This window comes from Topomyia yanbarensis, chromosome 1, assembly GCF_030247195.1.
Source record: "Topomyia yanbarensis strain Yona2022 chromosome 1, ASM3024719v1, whole genome shotgun sequence".
Lineage (NCBI taxonomy): Eukaryota > Metazoa > Arthropoda > Insecta > Diptera > Culicidae > Topomyia > Topomyia yanbarensis.
In genome coordinates, this window is record NC_080670.1 from 8862031 (window position 1) to 8878180 (window position 16150).

General features: G+C 40.1%; 1 protein-coding gene across 3 annotated transcripts in view; it reads left to right on the forward strand.

Annotated features, from left to right (window-relative positions):
• Nucleotides 1-1491: 1491 nt before the first annotated feature.
• LOC131676809 (polypyrimidine tract-binding protein 1) overlaps nucleotides 1492-16150 on the forward strand; it is a 48509-nt gene continuing 33850 nt past the window's right edge. Inside the window, exons 1-5 of one of the 3 annotated variants that reach the window (XM_058956134.1) lie at nucleotides 1492-1780; nucleotides 1852-2100; nucleotides 2225-2510; nucleotides 2587-2816; nucleotides 10606-10639. In XM_058956134.1, the coding sequence (XP_058812117.1) occupies nucleotides 1571-1780; nucleotides 1852-2100; nucleotides 2225-2510; nucleotides 2587-2816; nucleotides 10606-10639 (1009 nt within the window). In that variant the 5' untranslated portion in view covers nucleotides 1492-1570. The remainder of the gene's footprint in view (nucleotides 1781-1851; nucleotides 2101-2224; nucleotides 2511-2586; nucleotides 2817-10605; nucleotides 10640-16150) is intronic. The other 2 variants (XM_058956135.1, XM_058956136.1) reach the window with 2 other exon arrangements.

Sequence of the window (16150 nt, forward strand, 5' to 3'; positions counted from 1 at the left end):
AATTACGTCTTCGACAAAAATTACCTGCCTGTTCGGCAGTTTGTACCGTGCCTCATGCATTGCAGCATTGCACTGAATACAAGCAAATGGTCCATTGTAGCAATAAGATTCGGTGTGATGATTGCGCAGAGAATCTTGACGTTGATTATTGGATTGGGAATGCCTGAAAGTGTGTCTATTGTGGGAAGAGTTCATATGATCTATTACCAAGTCTCGTTTAAAAACAGCGCCAGAGGAATCTAAAGGACTCTTGCCGAAAGCATGACAAATCACTATGGTTCAGAAGTAGTGCGACTTGGATGGGGACATCTTGTACTGCTCCTGAAAACTATAGGAAGATGAGATTCTTTGTAAAATATTGGCTTATATTTTTCTCTTGAGATGCCGACAAACAGATCGTGAATGCTCCAACACAAAGCTGAAGCAAACAGCTTCTGGTCTTACGTACGTCCTAATCAGTCCACTACAAATAAAATGATTCACTTGGAAGAGATAAGCAGTATCAGAAAATATAAATCCTTACTATAAAAGTTGTTCCTTCTTTTAAACATGAGCTGTCATTATAATGTTTAATTTAAATAAATTTTTTTAGATTATAAGGATTCAATATTTGGCTGAATGGCCATTATGTCAAATGGCCATTACGTCAAATGAGTAGTAGCATTATGCCAATGCTTGTTAATGCCATCAACCTTAGACCAATTTGAAAATTAGATGCCATTGGAAAACATCCTATTCAAAATTATGTCAAATGAACCGTTTATTGTACAGAATTATGCGAAACGGCTATTAAGTTAAATCACTATTATACCATCGGAAGCCATTTTTTTATTGGTCATAGTCATTATAAATAGCCCTCGCCAGGTGACGAGACTTTCCGAATAAACTTCAACCGAAGCCAACATATTTTGCTTATCGAGTTAATTTATGTAGCGAGCAGCACTCAGAGAATCCCTTCCGATGCTTGCAAAAAGCAAACCGACCAATTAAAACAATTAAAGGCAATTAAAAATTGATCATTCATAATTTCTCTACCATCGATGATTTTTTGTTGCTAGCATCCATAGCATTAAATGTATACATTTATAATTTGTATAGGAAAATCGAAAATAAATCCCTTCCCTCACTCATACCGCGCATCACAAACTGGTAAGCTCTCCCGCGCGGAAACCCGAAATAGTCCACCGTAAAACCAACGGAGCGAACGGATTCAAATAAACGTGAAAAACGATTCCACCCTCTACCCCACTTTTTTCCACGCATTTATTATGCTGTTTGATACTGATCTCTCACTCGCCCGTTGTATCTGCATCTGGCTTTCATTTACATGAATGGCAGACAGCCATCAAAAATTGGCTCCATCATTGGATTACAGAAACGGCTCGAAATCCCTACTCGAGTTATTTCTGCGAAAATAAAACCCCATAACATCGAATGGCCCAAATTATGTACCGTTTGAATAATGCACGCACTTTAATCAATAACCAATCCTTTTTTATATTTTGCAGCGAAACCATCCCGTGTGGTTCACATCCGCAACATCCCGACCGAATCCAGCGAGGTGGACGTGATGCATCTTGGCGTTCCATTTGGCCGCGTGACCAACGTGCTGGTGCTCAAGGGCAAGAATCAGGCCTTCCTCGAGATGGCCGACGAGAGTGCAGCCACCAGCATGGTTACCATGTTCACCGCAACCCCACCGATCGTCCGCGGCAGGACCGTGTACGTGCAGTTCAGCAACCACCGGGAGCTGAAGACCGATCAGAACCATTCGGCGGCGGTAAGTCGATCAATGTCTCATTACTGAACTCTTTCCTTGAATAATAACGGTTTGTTTTTCTCTTCCGACAGAACATGTCACTGCAGTCACAGGACCTAACCCAGTCGCCGACGGGATCTCCACTGCCGTTGGCTTTGGAACATGCCAATAGCAACTCAACCGGATCGACCGGTGCATCCCAGGGTGGTCCGAACACGGTGCTGCGGGTCATTGTGGAATCGCTGCTGTACCCGGTCTCGTTGGATATTCTCTACCAGATATTCCAACGGTTCGGCAAGGTGCTCAAGATTGTCACCTTCACCAAGAATAATTCGTTCCAGGTGAGTCGTGGATTTGGAAGTGGCGAATTTCTGGGTACTATTCAAGTATACCTATGGAAGCATTGACACTGTGAATTAGTCAACAATCAACGGCACGCTAATCAATACCCCTTTGTTTGCGCAGGCTCTAATCCAGTACCCGGATGCACCGACGGCACAGCACGCCAAACAGACACTGGACGGTCAGAACATCTACAACGGCTGCTGCACACTGCGCATCGACAACAGCAAGCTGACCTCGCTGAACGTCAAGTACAACAATGACAAATCCCGGGACTACACTAACCCGACACTGCCGTCCGGGGAACCGGGTAGCGACGTGATCGCCAGTGCCGGTGGTCTCGTATCGGCCGGTGATTTGCTGCTGTTGGCCGCAGGCCAACGGCCCCAGCTCACAAGGGAACGATTAGGTAAGTCCAGAAGGCTGCCCGGCTGCTCGATGTTGTTTCGTTGTTGTCGAAACCCGGAACAATTACCGTGTAATAGTCAAATTAGACAAATCTCCCTATTTTCTAGTGAATGGATTAGCGACTCCCGGGGTGATTCCACCCTTTGGTCTAGGTCTAGGATCGCCGGCCCTCGCTAGCGCCTATGGTGGCGCTCTGCCGAACCTGGGCGCTTTCGCTCTGGCCTCCAACGGCGCCCTCGGAACACCGAACCCGGCTGTACTGCGAGGACTCTCCAACGTTTTGCTCGTCTCCAATCTCAACGAGGAGGTAATTATACGTAGTTTCTTTAGCATTAGTTAACTATCCCACTGTCCCTATCTCTCTCGCTCTGTCTCTCTGACTATCTCCTGCAGCCCTGCAGCTTATCTCTTGCCCAAACAGGTTTTTTACATGTATCGAATTCAGTTTTTACTTACTGATATTCTCTCGCCACTATCTCTTTCTCTCTCTCCCTATCCGGCAAAACAAGCTCTATATTAATCCCTTTGTTTTTTTATTTCAGTTGACTCGACTTTTTTCCCATAATCTTGCAGAATAGTTCTCTTCTATACGTTATTGTGCTGACGTACTCTTTCGATTCACTTTGTCCCATCCGTTTGGTTTTTTTACGCATTTACTTTGTATTACAGTCTGTTGTAATGTAACACCTTTCCCCCGAGGTCACACCAAAGGGGCCTATTTTGCATTGTGTCTACCTTGTACTGTATCTATCTCTATACAGCGCCTCTCTCACACAGCCACCTGCCTCCATCACACTAGTGTGCTATTCACGACTATCCTCCACCGCTTTTTCTGCGATCTAGTTTATCCTTCTTTTTCATCTGTACTCATATATAATCGTAGCGACAGATGATAGCAAGCAATTTGCATTGCCGGCCCTTAATTTTCCTCCTAGTTGATTTTTTTTCTCTTCTATTTATCGTGAACTGGAACGCTGCTCTGACTCAGTTTTTCGTAATTACGGCCTGAGCACCGGCCGCTTGCTGCCACCTTCCATGCCCAGCACCAGAGACGTTTCAGATTCAAAGTTGAAACATTTTATCCAAACTAAAAATTCCGGTATTGATTTTGCCTACATTCGGAAAAAAAAACCTGCAACTTCAATCTACTTTATCTCCATGCTCTCACAGAAAAGGGACACTTTCATTTTACTGCCCTACCCCACCACCCCCCGCCTCACACTACTCGTTCTCGCGGTTGGAACCGCCTCCGGAGCGAAAATTGCGAAAAATACTTTGTACATAGTAATAATCAAAATGATTGCGTTTCGTCCGAACTTTTCTTTGAACCACACCAGTCCAGTCTATTTGTAGGTTCCATGCCAGCGGCCCATCCCCGTCTATCACCGTGTTGCCAGCCAGTGGAATACCGACCGACCGAGCGCACATTCAACATTTCTGTTTTATTATTTCTTAACATTTTCTCTGCCTTACTTCAAACTTTTGTAATTTTCCTCCTTCGCCCTCGCCAATCCCCTTCTCACCATTATCACAACCGAGCTTCTCTTCTGTTGTTTCTGACTCGCCGACCAAGTAAAAGAACTTACTAGATGGACAATTTTTTTCTTAGTACCCCTACATCAAACCTCCCGTGTGCATCTGTCCATCCGTCCGTCCGCCCATTGCAGAGGAGGGAAAAGAAGTTTACCCGCAGATGAGAAGGCGAATCGTTTATGTAAATCGTACGATTCCACACTTGAAAGCCACACAGCGAGCGTAACTGGCGTGTGGTGGGGTGTGGGCTGCTGGAAAAATATGAAAAGATAATTTATGCTGCAATAACAGACCGCAGCAGCAGCAGCAGCTTTTGTGGTAGGGGTGCCGTGCGGCACGAGTCTTCTGTTTCTGCTGCGAGGAGGTAAGAACGAAGCAGCCACAGGTCCGCGAGTAGATAATCGCTTAGCGCTCTGTTAGGGAATGGAAACTTTGTGTTCAACCCCGCTGATGTCCCTCTGGTGGATTTTCCGAGGGGTCTTTTTTGGTTGTGTTGATTCGGGGTTCGTTTGACGGGATTAAAAATTATGGGATATGTCGGTTTTGGGGAATTATACCAGTTTATACCAGCTTGATACATGCTTTTTAATGGTGAAGATTACTATGAGTAATGCTTCGCTAACTTAGGAAGCGTTTCCGAAAATTGATGCACTTTTATAAATAAAATGGTTTTATGCCAGTTGATTAAAGTAGTCTCAAATCGGTTTTCTCCAGCCGACTAACTTGAAATTTTTAAGAGGTTTAAAAGTAAGGCAATATGACAATTTTCAACTATTGTACCAGTTTATACCAGTTGAATAATGTTGTAACCTCTTGGAAAAATTCGTCCCGATTACAAAGATCTAAGGTTATCTAATTCGTTGCAAACTTAGCGAGTATTACTGTAAACTTATACTCTTAAGTAATATAAAAAGCTATTATACTAGTTTGTAAAAAGTGAATCTTAAAAGTTTTCAGTGTGAAATTTGACGGTTTTTACCCATTATATTAGTAGCTCTATCCACATAGTTACATTGTCTAGCGATTATAAAAAAAATTCCCCTAGGTCACCAGGCGACGTGACTATGAGAATAGGTCTCATTTTTATACCAGTTGAAGCATACTGTACGCTTTCATAAATTGGAACTGATTGTGAAATTTAAGGTTTTGGTATTTTTGCCAACTTAGCCAATATTTTAAGGAAATTATCCCCTTCAATAACACAAAAAACGATGTGAAGCTATTATACCAGTTGATGAACGGAGCAGTATAAGGGGTTTTCTTAGGAGGTCTAGTCCTGGAAGTTGTCTAAGGAAATTTTCGCGTCCGGTAATTCGGGGCATCGTGCACTTCTTGGTTAAAGCCGTAGAGCCTCAAGATCTGAACTTTACCAAGAATTGGCGAATAGGATATTACAGCTATGTTCCGTAACTTGACGAAATCAAATTTTCAGGGTCCGTAAAATAAGTTGGAACATCGCAGAAGCCATAGTTGATTCTGTAGAACTTATTATGTCTCCGGAAGTTGCGCAGTGCATTGAAGGTACAACGTTTAGCAATTCAGTTGTAATCGTCTTAGAGCTTCAGGCGACGGTCGGAGGACAATTTCAACGAATTAAGACATAGGACATTTTACAAATATACCTTGATTGTACTAACGAGGTAATCTAGTTATTACATAACCTCGATTGGGAATTATTTTGCCTCGATCCTGCGTCGGAAATCAGGAATCTGAATATATTGGATTAAGTGGCAGGTTCCTCGTATGTTGCGGACTACCTAGACTTGCGAACAGGGTAAAGTTTCCTTTTTTACTTTGTAAATTTCAGGAAGCTTCTGCGTAGTTTGGGCATGTCCCATGATCTTCAGTAAAAGTACTATAGACTTTAAAGCGATCCGATGCATCTCAGAACAATTTTACGAGGCTTAGCGATTTTTTTAAAATTTCGACTAAGTCTTGGGTATTTTAGGGATGTTAAAAAATAGACTAAAATATATAGCATGCTGCAAGCTTCAGGGGCGCCCTACGAACTCTTGAACGCAAGATGCTTCAGAAACGGTCTACGAATTCAAACGAATTCTTACAAACTTAAAAATATAACTCCATTTTTAGAGAAATTCGTAGGGATGTTCCTAAACCTAAGATAATTTCCAACAATCTCAGACAAATCCTTAAACATTTAAAATAGTCCTACACTTTTCATGGATTTTTTGTCCAATTTTACAGTATTTCTATCAACTTTTAGTAAGCCGTTCAGCTTCGGAAGTACCATATGAGTTTCAGAGAGGCTATTTCTGCGAACTTGAAGTCGTACCGAATTCAGAAAATATCTTTTTGAGGGGTTTATGGGTTGTGAGCTTCGAGAAATCAACCATACCCGAGCTGAGAATGTTTATCTGAAGTTTAGAGATGTTCTACGAGCCTTAAGAAACCCTACAATCTTAGGGGCATTTTGAGTATTTCTGTCAAAATCCTTTTTTTAACTTTCGACGTAATCTCCTGGCAGGTTTTTCGAATTTCAGTAAAATTCTTTTAAATACAGTGTAGTTTGACTACCTTTAGGGTAGTGTTTCGATCTTTAGTATACTGTTCCGGACTTTTAGAAAGCCCAAAAAACTTAAAGTAAGTCTAACGAATATCAGGAAATTCCTGTTAGCTATACGACCTCCATATCATCTCAAATGTTAAGAGAGTGTCCTACAAACCTCAGTGATCTATGTATGTAAATTTTGGAAAACTTCTTCGAGCTTCAATAGTGCTTGTTTACGAACTTCAGGAAATTTCAGCACAGTATTAGAAACGCCAGAGGAGTTCTAGAGATGCAAAAAGACCATACGAAGGTCTGGACATCAAAGCAGTGTGTTGATGCAAATTCCCAAGCTCATCAAGTTTCCTTAACAAGCTATTGGCGACGGGATTCCATAAAAGTGGTGACAGCACACCACATTGAGGACATCCGCAGACACTCAGTTTCCTTATCTCTACTTGACTTAACGACGAGCACAAATGTCGGTTACTAAGCATTGCGTGTATCCAATTCGTGATATATAAAGGTACAGAAAGACCATAAGAAGTTCTGGGATTGACAGTTGTGAGCGTAAGGCGCTGGTATTATAAGATAGTCGTAATCGTCGTTTGCACGAAAATCAACCAGGATGGATTCTTAGTGGTCAGTAGGATCCGTAGTACTGCAATTGTCCTGTACATAGTAACCGGCTACAAAGTATGTCCAAACTGAAGGTCACGCTCCGCAACGGAATGTACTAAGGCTTTAAGTAGTGTGAAGGTAGACTAGTCAATTATTTGGTCGCTGTGGATGGGTGGTGTCCCTTAAGATTCAACAGAGAAAGCCTCAAAAAGCGGCCATGCGTAATTTCAGGAATAATCTTTTATGGTTGCTTTCGTTTCGGCTGAATAAACAAGATATTTTAGCTGAAAACATCGAACAGGCATAAACTGGTATAATCTGGTATAAACAAGTATGATCAGGTTAAATTGGCACAATATACCATTACTGGTATAACTGGTATAATTTTGTGTTAACTGGTCCAACTAACCCCTGAACCAATCCAACCACTAGTAAGACTAGAATATTCACCGTCTGAAAGTTGTATTTCACCCCAGCACTTAATTTCCAAACGAATATCGAAATTGAAAATGGGAAGCACGTTTCTCGATCGAAAAAAACCTTCAACATCGAGAAATCAATCACACTAAAAGACTGAACACCATTACCTTCCCCATAGAAAACAACCATCGCCAAGCCCCTCGTTGCGGTGGCCAATCCGTTGCCTCAATCTGTTGCGCTTCCTTTCGCTTACCGAAGAAAGTAAAAACTCCTGCTGTGTGGCTACACCATCAGCAAACTATTTCGCCAACAGGAAAAATCGACCTTCCCAGCGCTCCCAGTCGTTTGTTTGCTTAAAATTCACACACTTGTCGAGTGATTTATCCCACCATTTTTCGGTCGCCGAGTTCGAGAACACAAGTTGCGGCAATCAGAATAAGTTTTTTCCACCCTCCGCCGCCCCCCTTGCTCCTAGTAGACACAACTCAGATTTCACCTTCCAAGAAGAAAATCGAAGCGGGTAAGTTGGCTGACTGAGTTGGATGGCTGCTGGCTGCAGCTTCTTCTGCCCCATCTTCTGATAGTTGTAAAGGACTAGAACGGAATAAAAACGGTTCGGCGAGAAGATTGTAGCAACTCGTTATTTGCTCTTCGTTATCGAGCTTCGTAGCGTGTCTGCGAGCCCGGGTTTTTATCTTCCGAAACTCTGGAACTGAAGTCAGAGAAGCAGGAGGGAAGGATAAACTTGTTTGTAAAGTGATTTAAATTCGGTTTCGGGCGATGTTTGTTCCTTCTTGGTAACTCGGAACTCGGTGCGAGAACAACAGCTCTGCGCGCTGCTCCGCTACATTCGTCCTTTCACCATCCTGTAGCTAGGTGATGGATGAAGAGTAAAATGGCGTGAAATTGATTGGATTGATTCCTGGTTTACGTGACACTGTCGTAGCTAGCTGAAAGATAACCAGGCGTCAAGTACGTGAATTCTGTCTCGTTCCGAGATTACCGCTCTCGCAACAGGATACTTCGCGGCTTCAAAGCAATCGAAATTTCCACCTAATTTCATCAGTCTAGGGGTGAACAAAAAAGTAATACACAAGAATAACTCTACTTCTCGTTGAAAACGACCAGCGGAACATGGAACCCGCAAAGAATGCTCCGAGGGAAAGTAATTTAAATGACATCAAAGGAGGCAAATATCTCGATCGTGGCTTTTTTTGTGTCCTCCGGTTGTTTAGCGCTCGCTGTGCTGTTTTTTTCTTTTACTAAACAGTACACAGAGGAGAGGCTCTTCTTATTTTGGGTCGGGCCCTCTCATTTCATAAACCTTCGTGAACCGGCAGCTATACACCCGGTTGTGGGTTGCGATGATAATTTTCATTACCAAAATTAAATTACAACAACACAATAAGCGGTATTATTACAAGCAAATGAGTATCAGCAGTAAGTTGTAGATTGAGCTACCAACCAACGGGAATGCGAACAGACTTGGAGCTATTTTTATTCTTTTAAATGAGCTGAGATGAAAATTAAATCGGTTTAAAGGGGGAGTTATTGGCTCCAATGACATCGCGCGAGATTTGTTGAGGGCTGATATCGATTCTACCAGTTTATACCAGTTATACTAGTTTATACCAGTTCGAAGAAAAGTGGTATAAAATGTCAAATTTGAGAGTAATGATTGTTTTTAAGTGTTTCCACTGGAATCAAAGCTCCCCCTTACAGTCGGATTATTGTTTCGCTAGAAACGCCTCTTCTCACGTCATGCCATTTGAAAATATTTCTGAACCTGGGAGTGACATCAGCGATAACAACCCCACTGGAAAATCTGCTTACAGTCACGCTCATTCAATTGTTCAAATTGTCCAAATCCTTCTGTTTTCCCCCTAGCAATTTCCCCTGTCAACTTGTGCCAACTGTGGAAATTCTTTTGCCCTATCACCATCACTCACACCAATGATATCAGTAGCGACGGCAGCAGCCAGCAAAAGTTCCAGCAGCCAGCCAAAAGCAAAACTCACTCGCTTCATCTCATTATCATTTATTTTTATTATTTTTTGACAAACCTTTTCCACCCACGAATGCTTCGCTTGCTGTTGGTTGGTAGACTGGGAGGGATCGGAAAGCACAACCCCTACTCGCCCGGAATTGCTTCCGCCGAGGGATGGTTTTATTTTCTCTCACTTAAAAATTCATTAAATTTATACGATTATGCTTTTTTCGTTCGTTTCCCTGCTCACCCTTTTCTCTGCCTGGTCCAGGTGATGGTAAATCTATTACCTCAGTTCTTTCTACTACCCTATTGCACAGATCCTTTATCTTTTTCTGGACACCTATCTTAATGAAAAATTCTCGTTCTCCGACACCTCTTCTAGTGTTCTGATTAGTGATATCCTCTCGCGACAGACTACACAGTAGAAAATAATTTTGTAAGTTTCCATTGAATCGACTGTAGTAAAAAGTGCTCATGAAGGAACGATTTGAAAATAACGTGATTTACAATGCTGATTGCATAAGGTTGGGCGATTTCAATCCAGAACTTTGTGAAGGCCCGAGCCAAAACGAATTTGCCTGACAACTGATTGCATAATTTTAGGCTTTTTTATCCCCAGTTTTACTCCGGCAAAAGACGTAACTAATGAAGAAAATCTGGTATAAAATCGTTACTACGTAATCCGTATCAGCGACTGTAGTTTTGAAGAAACAAGCAGACTAATTTTTCTCAGCAGTGCAGTTTTTCTCTCTCCACTTCTTTCTACGCCCACCGTCTATCCATCTCAATAGAAATTATCTATTGCATTTTTATGTTTTTTACTAAACAAAATGCGCCTATTAATCACGAGACAAACTGGTCTAAAACAATCTAACGAGAAAGAACTTTAACCACTCCTCAAAGTCTGCGAGACAGTAGAAGAAAAAAACCACCCCCCCCCTTCCATCCATCCAAAAACAAAAACAAAAGAACCGAAATTTTCTCATCTGCTAACTGATTTTTCTCTATTTTTCTTCTCTTCTGTAGATGGTCACGCCTGATGCTCTATTTACCCTCTTTGGTATGTCCGCACACACATATGTTATTATTATTTTCCATGTTTCAGTTTGTAACTTTATCTGGATAATGTTTTCTTTTGCTGTGTTAGGTCATGTTTTTAGTCCGATAGAAGTAAAAAAAACTTTGTGACTTCCAAAACGAATAGTGTTACACTGTTGTTTGATTTTTTAGTTCCATTTTCAAACTTTCCAATTTTCCGCAAAAATTTCCAAATTGAAGTAAACCTACCTACGAATTGAAAAACAGAAATAAGTGCAACTTTGTTTGATCTTGGATTTTATTTTCAAATTTTCACTGTTTTTTCCTGTAACCCATTTATTTGTGTGTTAGTGTTTTCATCACTTTTGTTAACTTTTCTTCAACCGATCAATCAATCAACCAACGAGAAAAAATATAGATAAACAACGATCGCTCTTCCGTTCGTTTCATTCTTCTTTTCCAACTTTCCAAGTGATTAAAAATATACAATCAAACAATTTGACTTTGCGCTGCTTACCTTATTTTCGTTATTTTCGCTCCCCTAAAAAATCAAATAACAATCGTTTCTCTTATCATTTGTTTTGTTTCGAATTGAACAACTCTGTTTAGCTGTTAAGATTTTCCGTTTCCTAATGGCTTCAACCCTCAAGATACCGTTTTTTAATATTATTCCCCATCTAGGAATTGAATGATTGTTGGTATGCAAACAAGCTGAATGATTGGCGTATGAACTTTTACAATAGCATCAACAGTAGCAGCATCAGCAGCAATAGCGGTTACGGTTTGACAGCTGACAGTTTGTGGTTCGGTATCAGCCGAAAAAATATGTCTTTTGTTCCTTGGGAACGCGGACGCGAGCGCCAAAAGAACAACTAACAAACAAATGCGTACCGCAGCTGCCACCGACCGACCTGTCAGTCAAATGTCAAATTTTGATTCTCGCATACGTAGGCACCGCTCTGACCCACCCACCCGAACACCACACCTTAAAGTCAGTCCAGTTATACGGGCTGCCAGCTGCTGTGCGCGCGAGGATGGATGTGGAACTCGGTAAAAGAAATTCGTATATTATTGCGAGAAATGTCCTCGTTCGACCGACCAAATGAGATCCTCACGGAACGGGGCGTCCTGCGGGAGCAGTTGGGCTGCGTTCTGCGGGATTACAGTGATTAGGAAAAATATAAAGTAGTTGGGGGAAAAGCTGTCTAAATTGTGGGTGATGAGGATGATGATGATGAATTTCAGGGAGTTTGTTTTCGCTATGCAAGATTTTTTTTCGTTTTGTGATGTGGAATTGCGACAAGTTAATCCTACAGTATGGTTCTGTGAAATATGATGCGAATCACGCACGAAATCACGCAATTTACTGTTATTTTTCGCTTTGTCAGTAACCTTTACAAACAAATTGTACTGGGAAGGCCGTAGAGTGCTACCCTGCGGCGGAAAACCTTTATATGTCGAGCATAGGGGAATTTTAAAGTCATCAGCTGAGGTATGCTGTTTGGAGTTTCGTGGTATGCGAATTGAATCAGATGCCATCAAACAAGTTATTTAAAAAATCACTAGGTAAAATTTTGTTAAAAATACTGAATACTATTAGTCTGTTGATATGGTCCGTGATAAAAATACCAAAAATGATGACTGTCAGTCTAAGCCTCAGACTGCATACTGAAAGGTCATTTGGCCCGAATACCGTTTGGTCAAATGCTCTAAGATTTTTTTACCCAGGGATACGCACATGTAAAAACCGTACTAATTCTTGTCCCTTTGAATGCAAGAGACTTAGAAGATTTCAGGAAAAGTGAATAAGACGGAGCTGGGAGATTGCTTACGGGTCGCATTTTTAAAATAATTGTATTTTCGAAATGGGCTTGACGAGAACATGCCAGAGAACCATGCGTTTTTTTGCTGGATTTTCTGTGGGACGGGCTTGGTGGTTACGCTGTTACCTGAGGATCAGTAATCAGAATATATTGACTTAAATGGCACAGAAAATTTTACCGAAAATACATATATTATTGGGGTTAGATATTGACGTCCGGCATCCATTCATCACACATATTCCAAAAATTCATTATAGAGAATTTTGCTAAACCGTAAGACGTCATCTTGGATTTAACAATTGTCTACGACATCTACTCATTCAGTCTGTTTCAAAAATAGCCACATTGTTGGGCCTATAAAGAATTCCGCTATACTAGAAGTAGCCATTTTGAATTTCAAAACGGCACACAGTGGGCCAGGATGCTACTTTCGACGAACAAAAACTCTAGTGCCCTGGGTATGTATCCTAATGTCTTCAGCCAAATATCTTGGATGGAAATGGGCATAATTTGAGCAACTATGGTTTTGATCTAGATAAGCTTTTGACAGGGGCATCCTATCAGAAAACTTTCTTCGGTAAAGTTGTTTGTTTTCTTATATTTGACACAAAATAATGTTTTATTGCCGGATCATCAAAAATGTACAAAAATATACTAGGTTGCAAAAAGTGATTAATTTTATCATGGTGTTTCACGGGTGTTTTCATAATTGAGATTGAAAAAATGTTCTTTAAAGAATTTAATAAATGACAAAACGGCCCACTTTTTTTCATGGTTATAAAGTTCAAGGTATCGATTAGTGAACAAAATTCTAGCTGCCTCCATTTTCCGCTGAGTGAATTATTAAAATTCTTAAGGAACATATTTTTAAAGATTTATGATAAAAATACCGGTGAAATGTCATAATAACATTTGTCACCCTTTTCAACCTATTTTATAATTGCACATTTTCGATAGCTCAGCAATAAAATAAATTTTTCCAAAGGTTTTTAAATAAAAAACTCAATCTATTATCTCGAGCTTTTTTTAAATGTCATGTAGCGCAACCTACATAATTTATTGAATTTAAGTGTCTTTGCAGCATGTGTTAAAAATATCTAAACAAGCAACTTTACCAAAGTAAGATTTTTAATAGGACGACCCCGTCAAAAGATAGAACTTATCTAGATCAGTTTCTACTTATCTAGATCAAAATCTAAGTAGTCAAAATAAAGCTCATTTCCTTTCAAGATGCTTTGATGAAGACACCTATCCTCCACGACCCATATCTAGAACGCTAGACGGTTTGATCGTTAAAGCAGCTAGTCGAGCGAAAGAAAAGCCCATAATTTCCCACATGCTCATGGTCCAAATTTACCCCCACTGCATGGTGTTTTGATAGTGTTTGAAAGGAGATCAACCCACGAAAAAAAAGTGAAATTAGATACGGACCATATTCATGATATTTCTATGGGGTTGTATGGTGTTTGAACCCAAGAGAATTAGCCTACGACACCTGCTCCACAGGCTTATTCCGGCTTGGTGTACAAAAAGGCACCAGATACCAACCTCTGGTAGCTACTCATAAAGCCCGCTCCGGAAATACTAATATTGATTGGCTTTTAAAGTATTCCGCCAAAGCGGAGGTCGACATCTTGGTGCACAAAATGGCGTCAGGCATCGATATTTTGCATCTACTCGTCAAGCTTGTTCTGAATATTGGTTTTCAAATTGGTGTCAGGTATCGCTATTTGGTGTCTACTCGTCAAGCCCGTTCCGAAAATGTCCATATTTTTTGGATTAAAGAGCTTCACTAAACCGGAAATCACCATCTTGAATTTCAAGAGGAACAATTCCGATAATTAGTACATATGTTGCTGCAGTGCGGCTCGTAAGGATCTGCCATTTCCACTTTTCCAGAAATCTTTCAAGCCTTTTGGATTCAACAGGACGGGGTTATCTGCGAGATTCATGCAAAAAATTCGCGCAAAAACCGTGCTAATTGCGAAAACCGTGTAAAAGAAGCCGTGTAAAAAACCGAACACAAACGTGTGAAAAGAAACCTTAGTGTATATTCATAGATACGATCAAATTAGTATCGAATATGATTCATTTATCAAAATCAATTCTATTTATTTAATCTAAACATTGTGAGGATATTTTCCTTCTTTTGAACATGAGCTATTCTGTCTATATCGCTTCATAATACATGTCTAGAAGAAAATATTAAAATGTTTCACTATTTATGCATAAAGCCTAGTTGGATCTGATTCCAGTTTTTAAATGAGAGAACTCAAGCTGTTTGAGAATGTTTATTTATTTTAATACATTTTTTCAACGATTAATTATTTTTTGTGTGTTAATGAGATGACGAGCTTTCAAATTTGCCTATTCAAACATGAAAAAACTTGTTGTGAATTTATCCTAGCCCCTATAATACTGCCGCCATAGCTTGCAAATTTGTTTTTTTTTGCTGAATTCCTAAAATTTGTGTCCAAACTAACCTGCAAAATTCAAAATTATGTTGTGAAAAACATTTCAAATTTCAAAACAAAATTTAATTGTGAGTACACGAGGAATTAGTAAGACCTGATAAAAAATAAATTCCATAGAACTAGTTGATTAAGTAAAAGAAAATATTTTTGACTGTAGAAGAATAGCAAATAGCAGGAAATTCGCAATGTTGTTTTAAAACAACATTGCGAAAACTATCTCACAATTATCTTAGGAACTTATTAAAGCAGTGAGACAATTTTCGGAAAATTAAAAAAAAAATGGTTTGCGTTTTTAAGGGTTAATAATTTCTAAGTTAGAGATCGTTGTTTATGGATGACCTCTTAAGCACTTTTTTCAAAGTAACTTCCTAAATATCGTATATATAGATGTGGTATGTTGTAGGAAGTTGTTTGTATTATTAAGCTCCATAACACTCTAGAAAAATATCATCGATCTATTTTGTAGTTATTGGGAAAATTTGGATGAAAATAATAAAGTAGAATTTCAAGGCTTCTGGTAGAAATTTAGAAGAAATATTAAACGTACAGTGTCACATACTATCGATGTTGTCATCGAACAAAAATGTTATCTTCTTACTATCATGAGCAATCGCACCATTTCGCGCGTCACGTGTTAGTCCAGTGTTTTTAGTCGAGCGGAAATACCATGGCATATCATTATTATACTACGAAAATACCAAAGGCCCCAGAGTGATGCCATGTGCTAAAGTACGCCGTTGTTATTACTGCTATTAAATTCGTGTTAGCACTGCATATCTGAGCATGGTATAAGTTCAAAGAATCATATTACCAACGAATTTACCTCAATTATACAGCACTCAACCCGCCAACAGTTTAGATTACCGTAATGAATTCAAGCCGAGCGAGTGTAAAGAAGAATAAAACTACATCAAAACTGTTTCCACTCATCGTACCGAGCTGAGTGCAAAACAATCACTAACCAAACCGGAGAGCACAGGGGAAATCATGCAACAACCGTTCAGCCAGTCAGCGAGCGTGCCGACGTGCGATGGGGTCTCTATTGTGCCCTGATCCTTGCCACAGCAAGCACAAATTAAACCAATAAATTCCACAATCTAGATCGAAACAATTTATATGAATTTTCGCCTACCTTGATGCACACTAGTTTCCCTGATGCTTCATCGGTTGGATAGTTGGTGCATGGTGTTCTGGGATTTTTTTTACTACCTACCTTGGAATGGGCAACCGCGACAC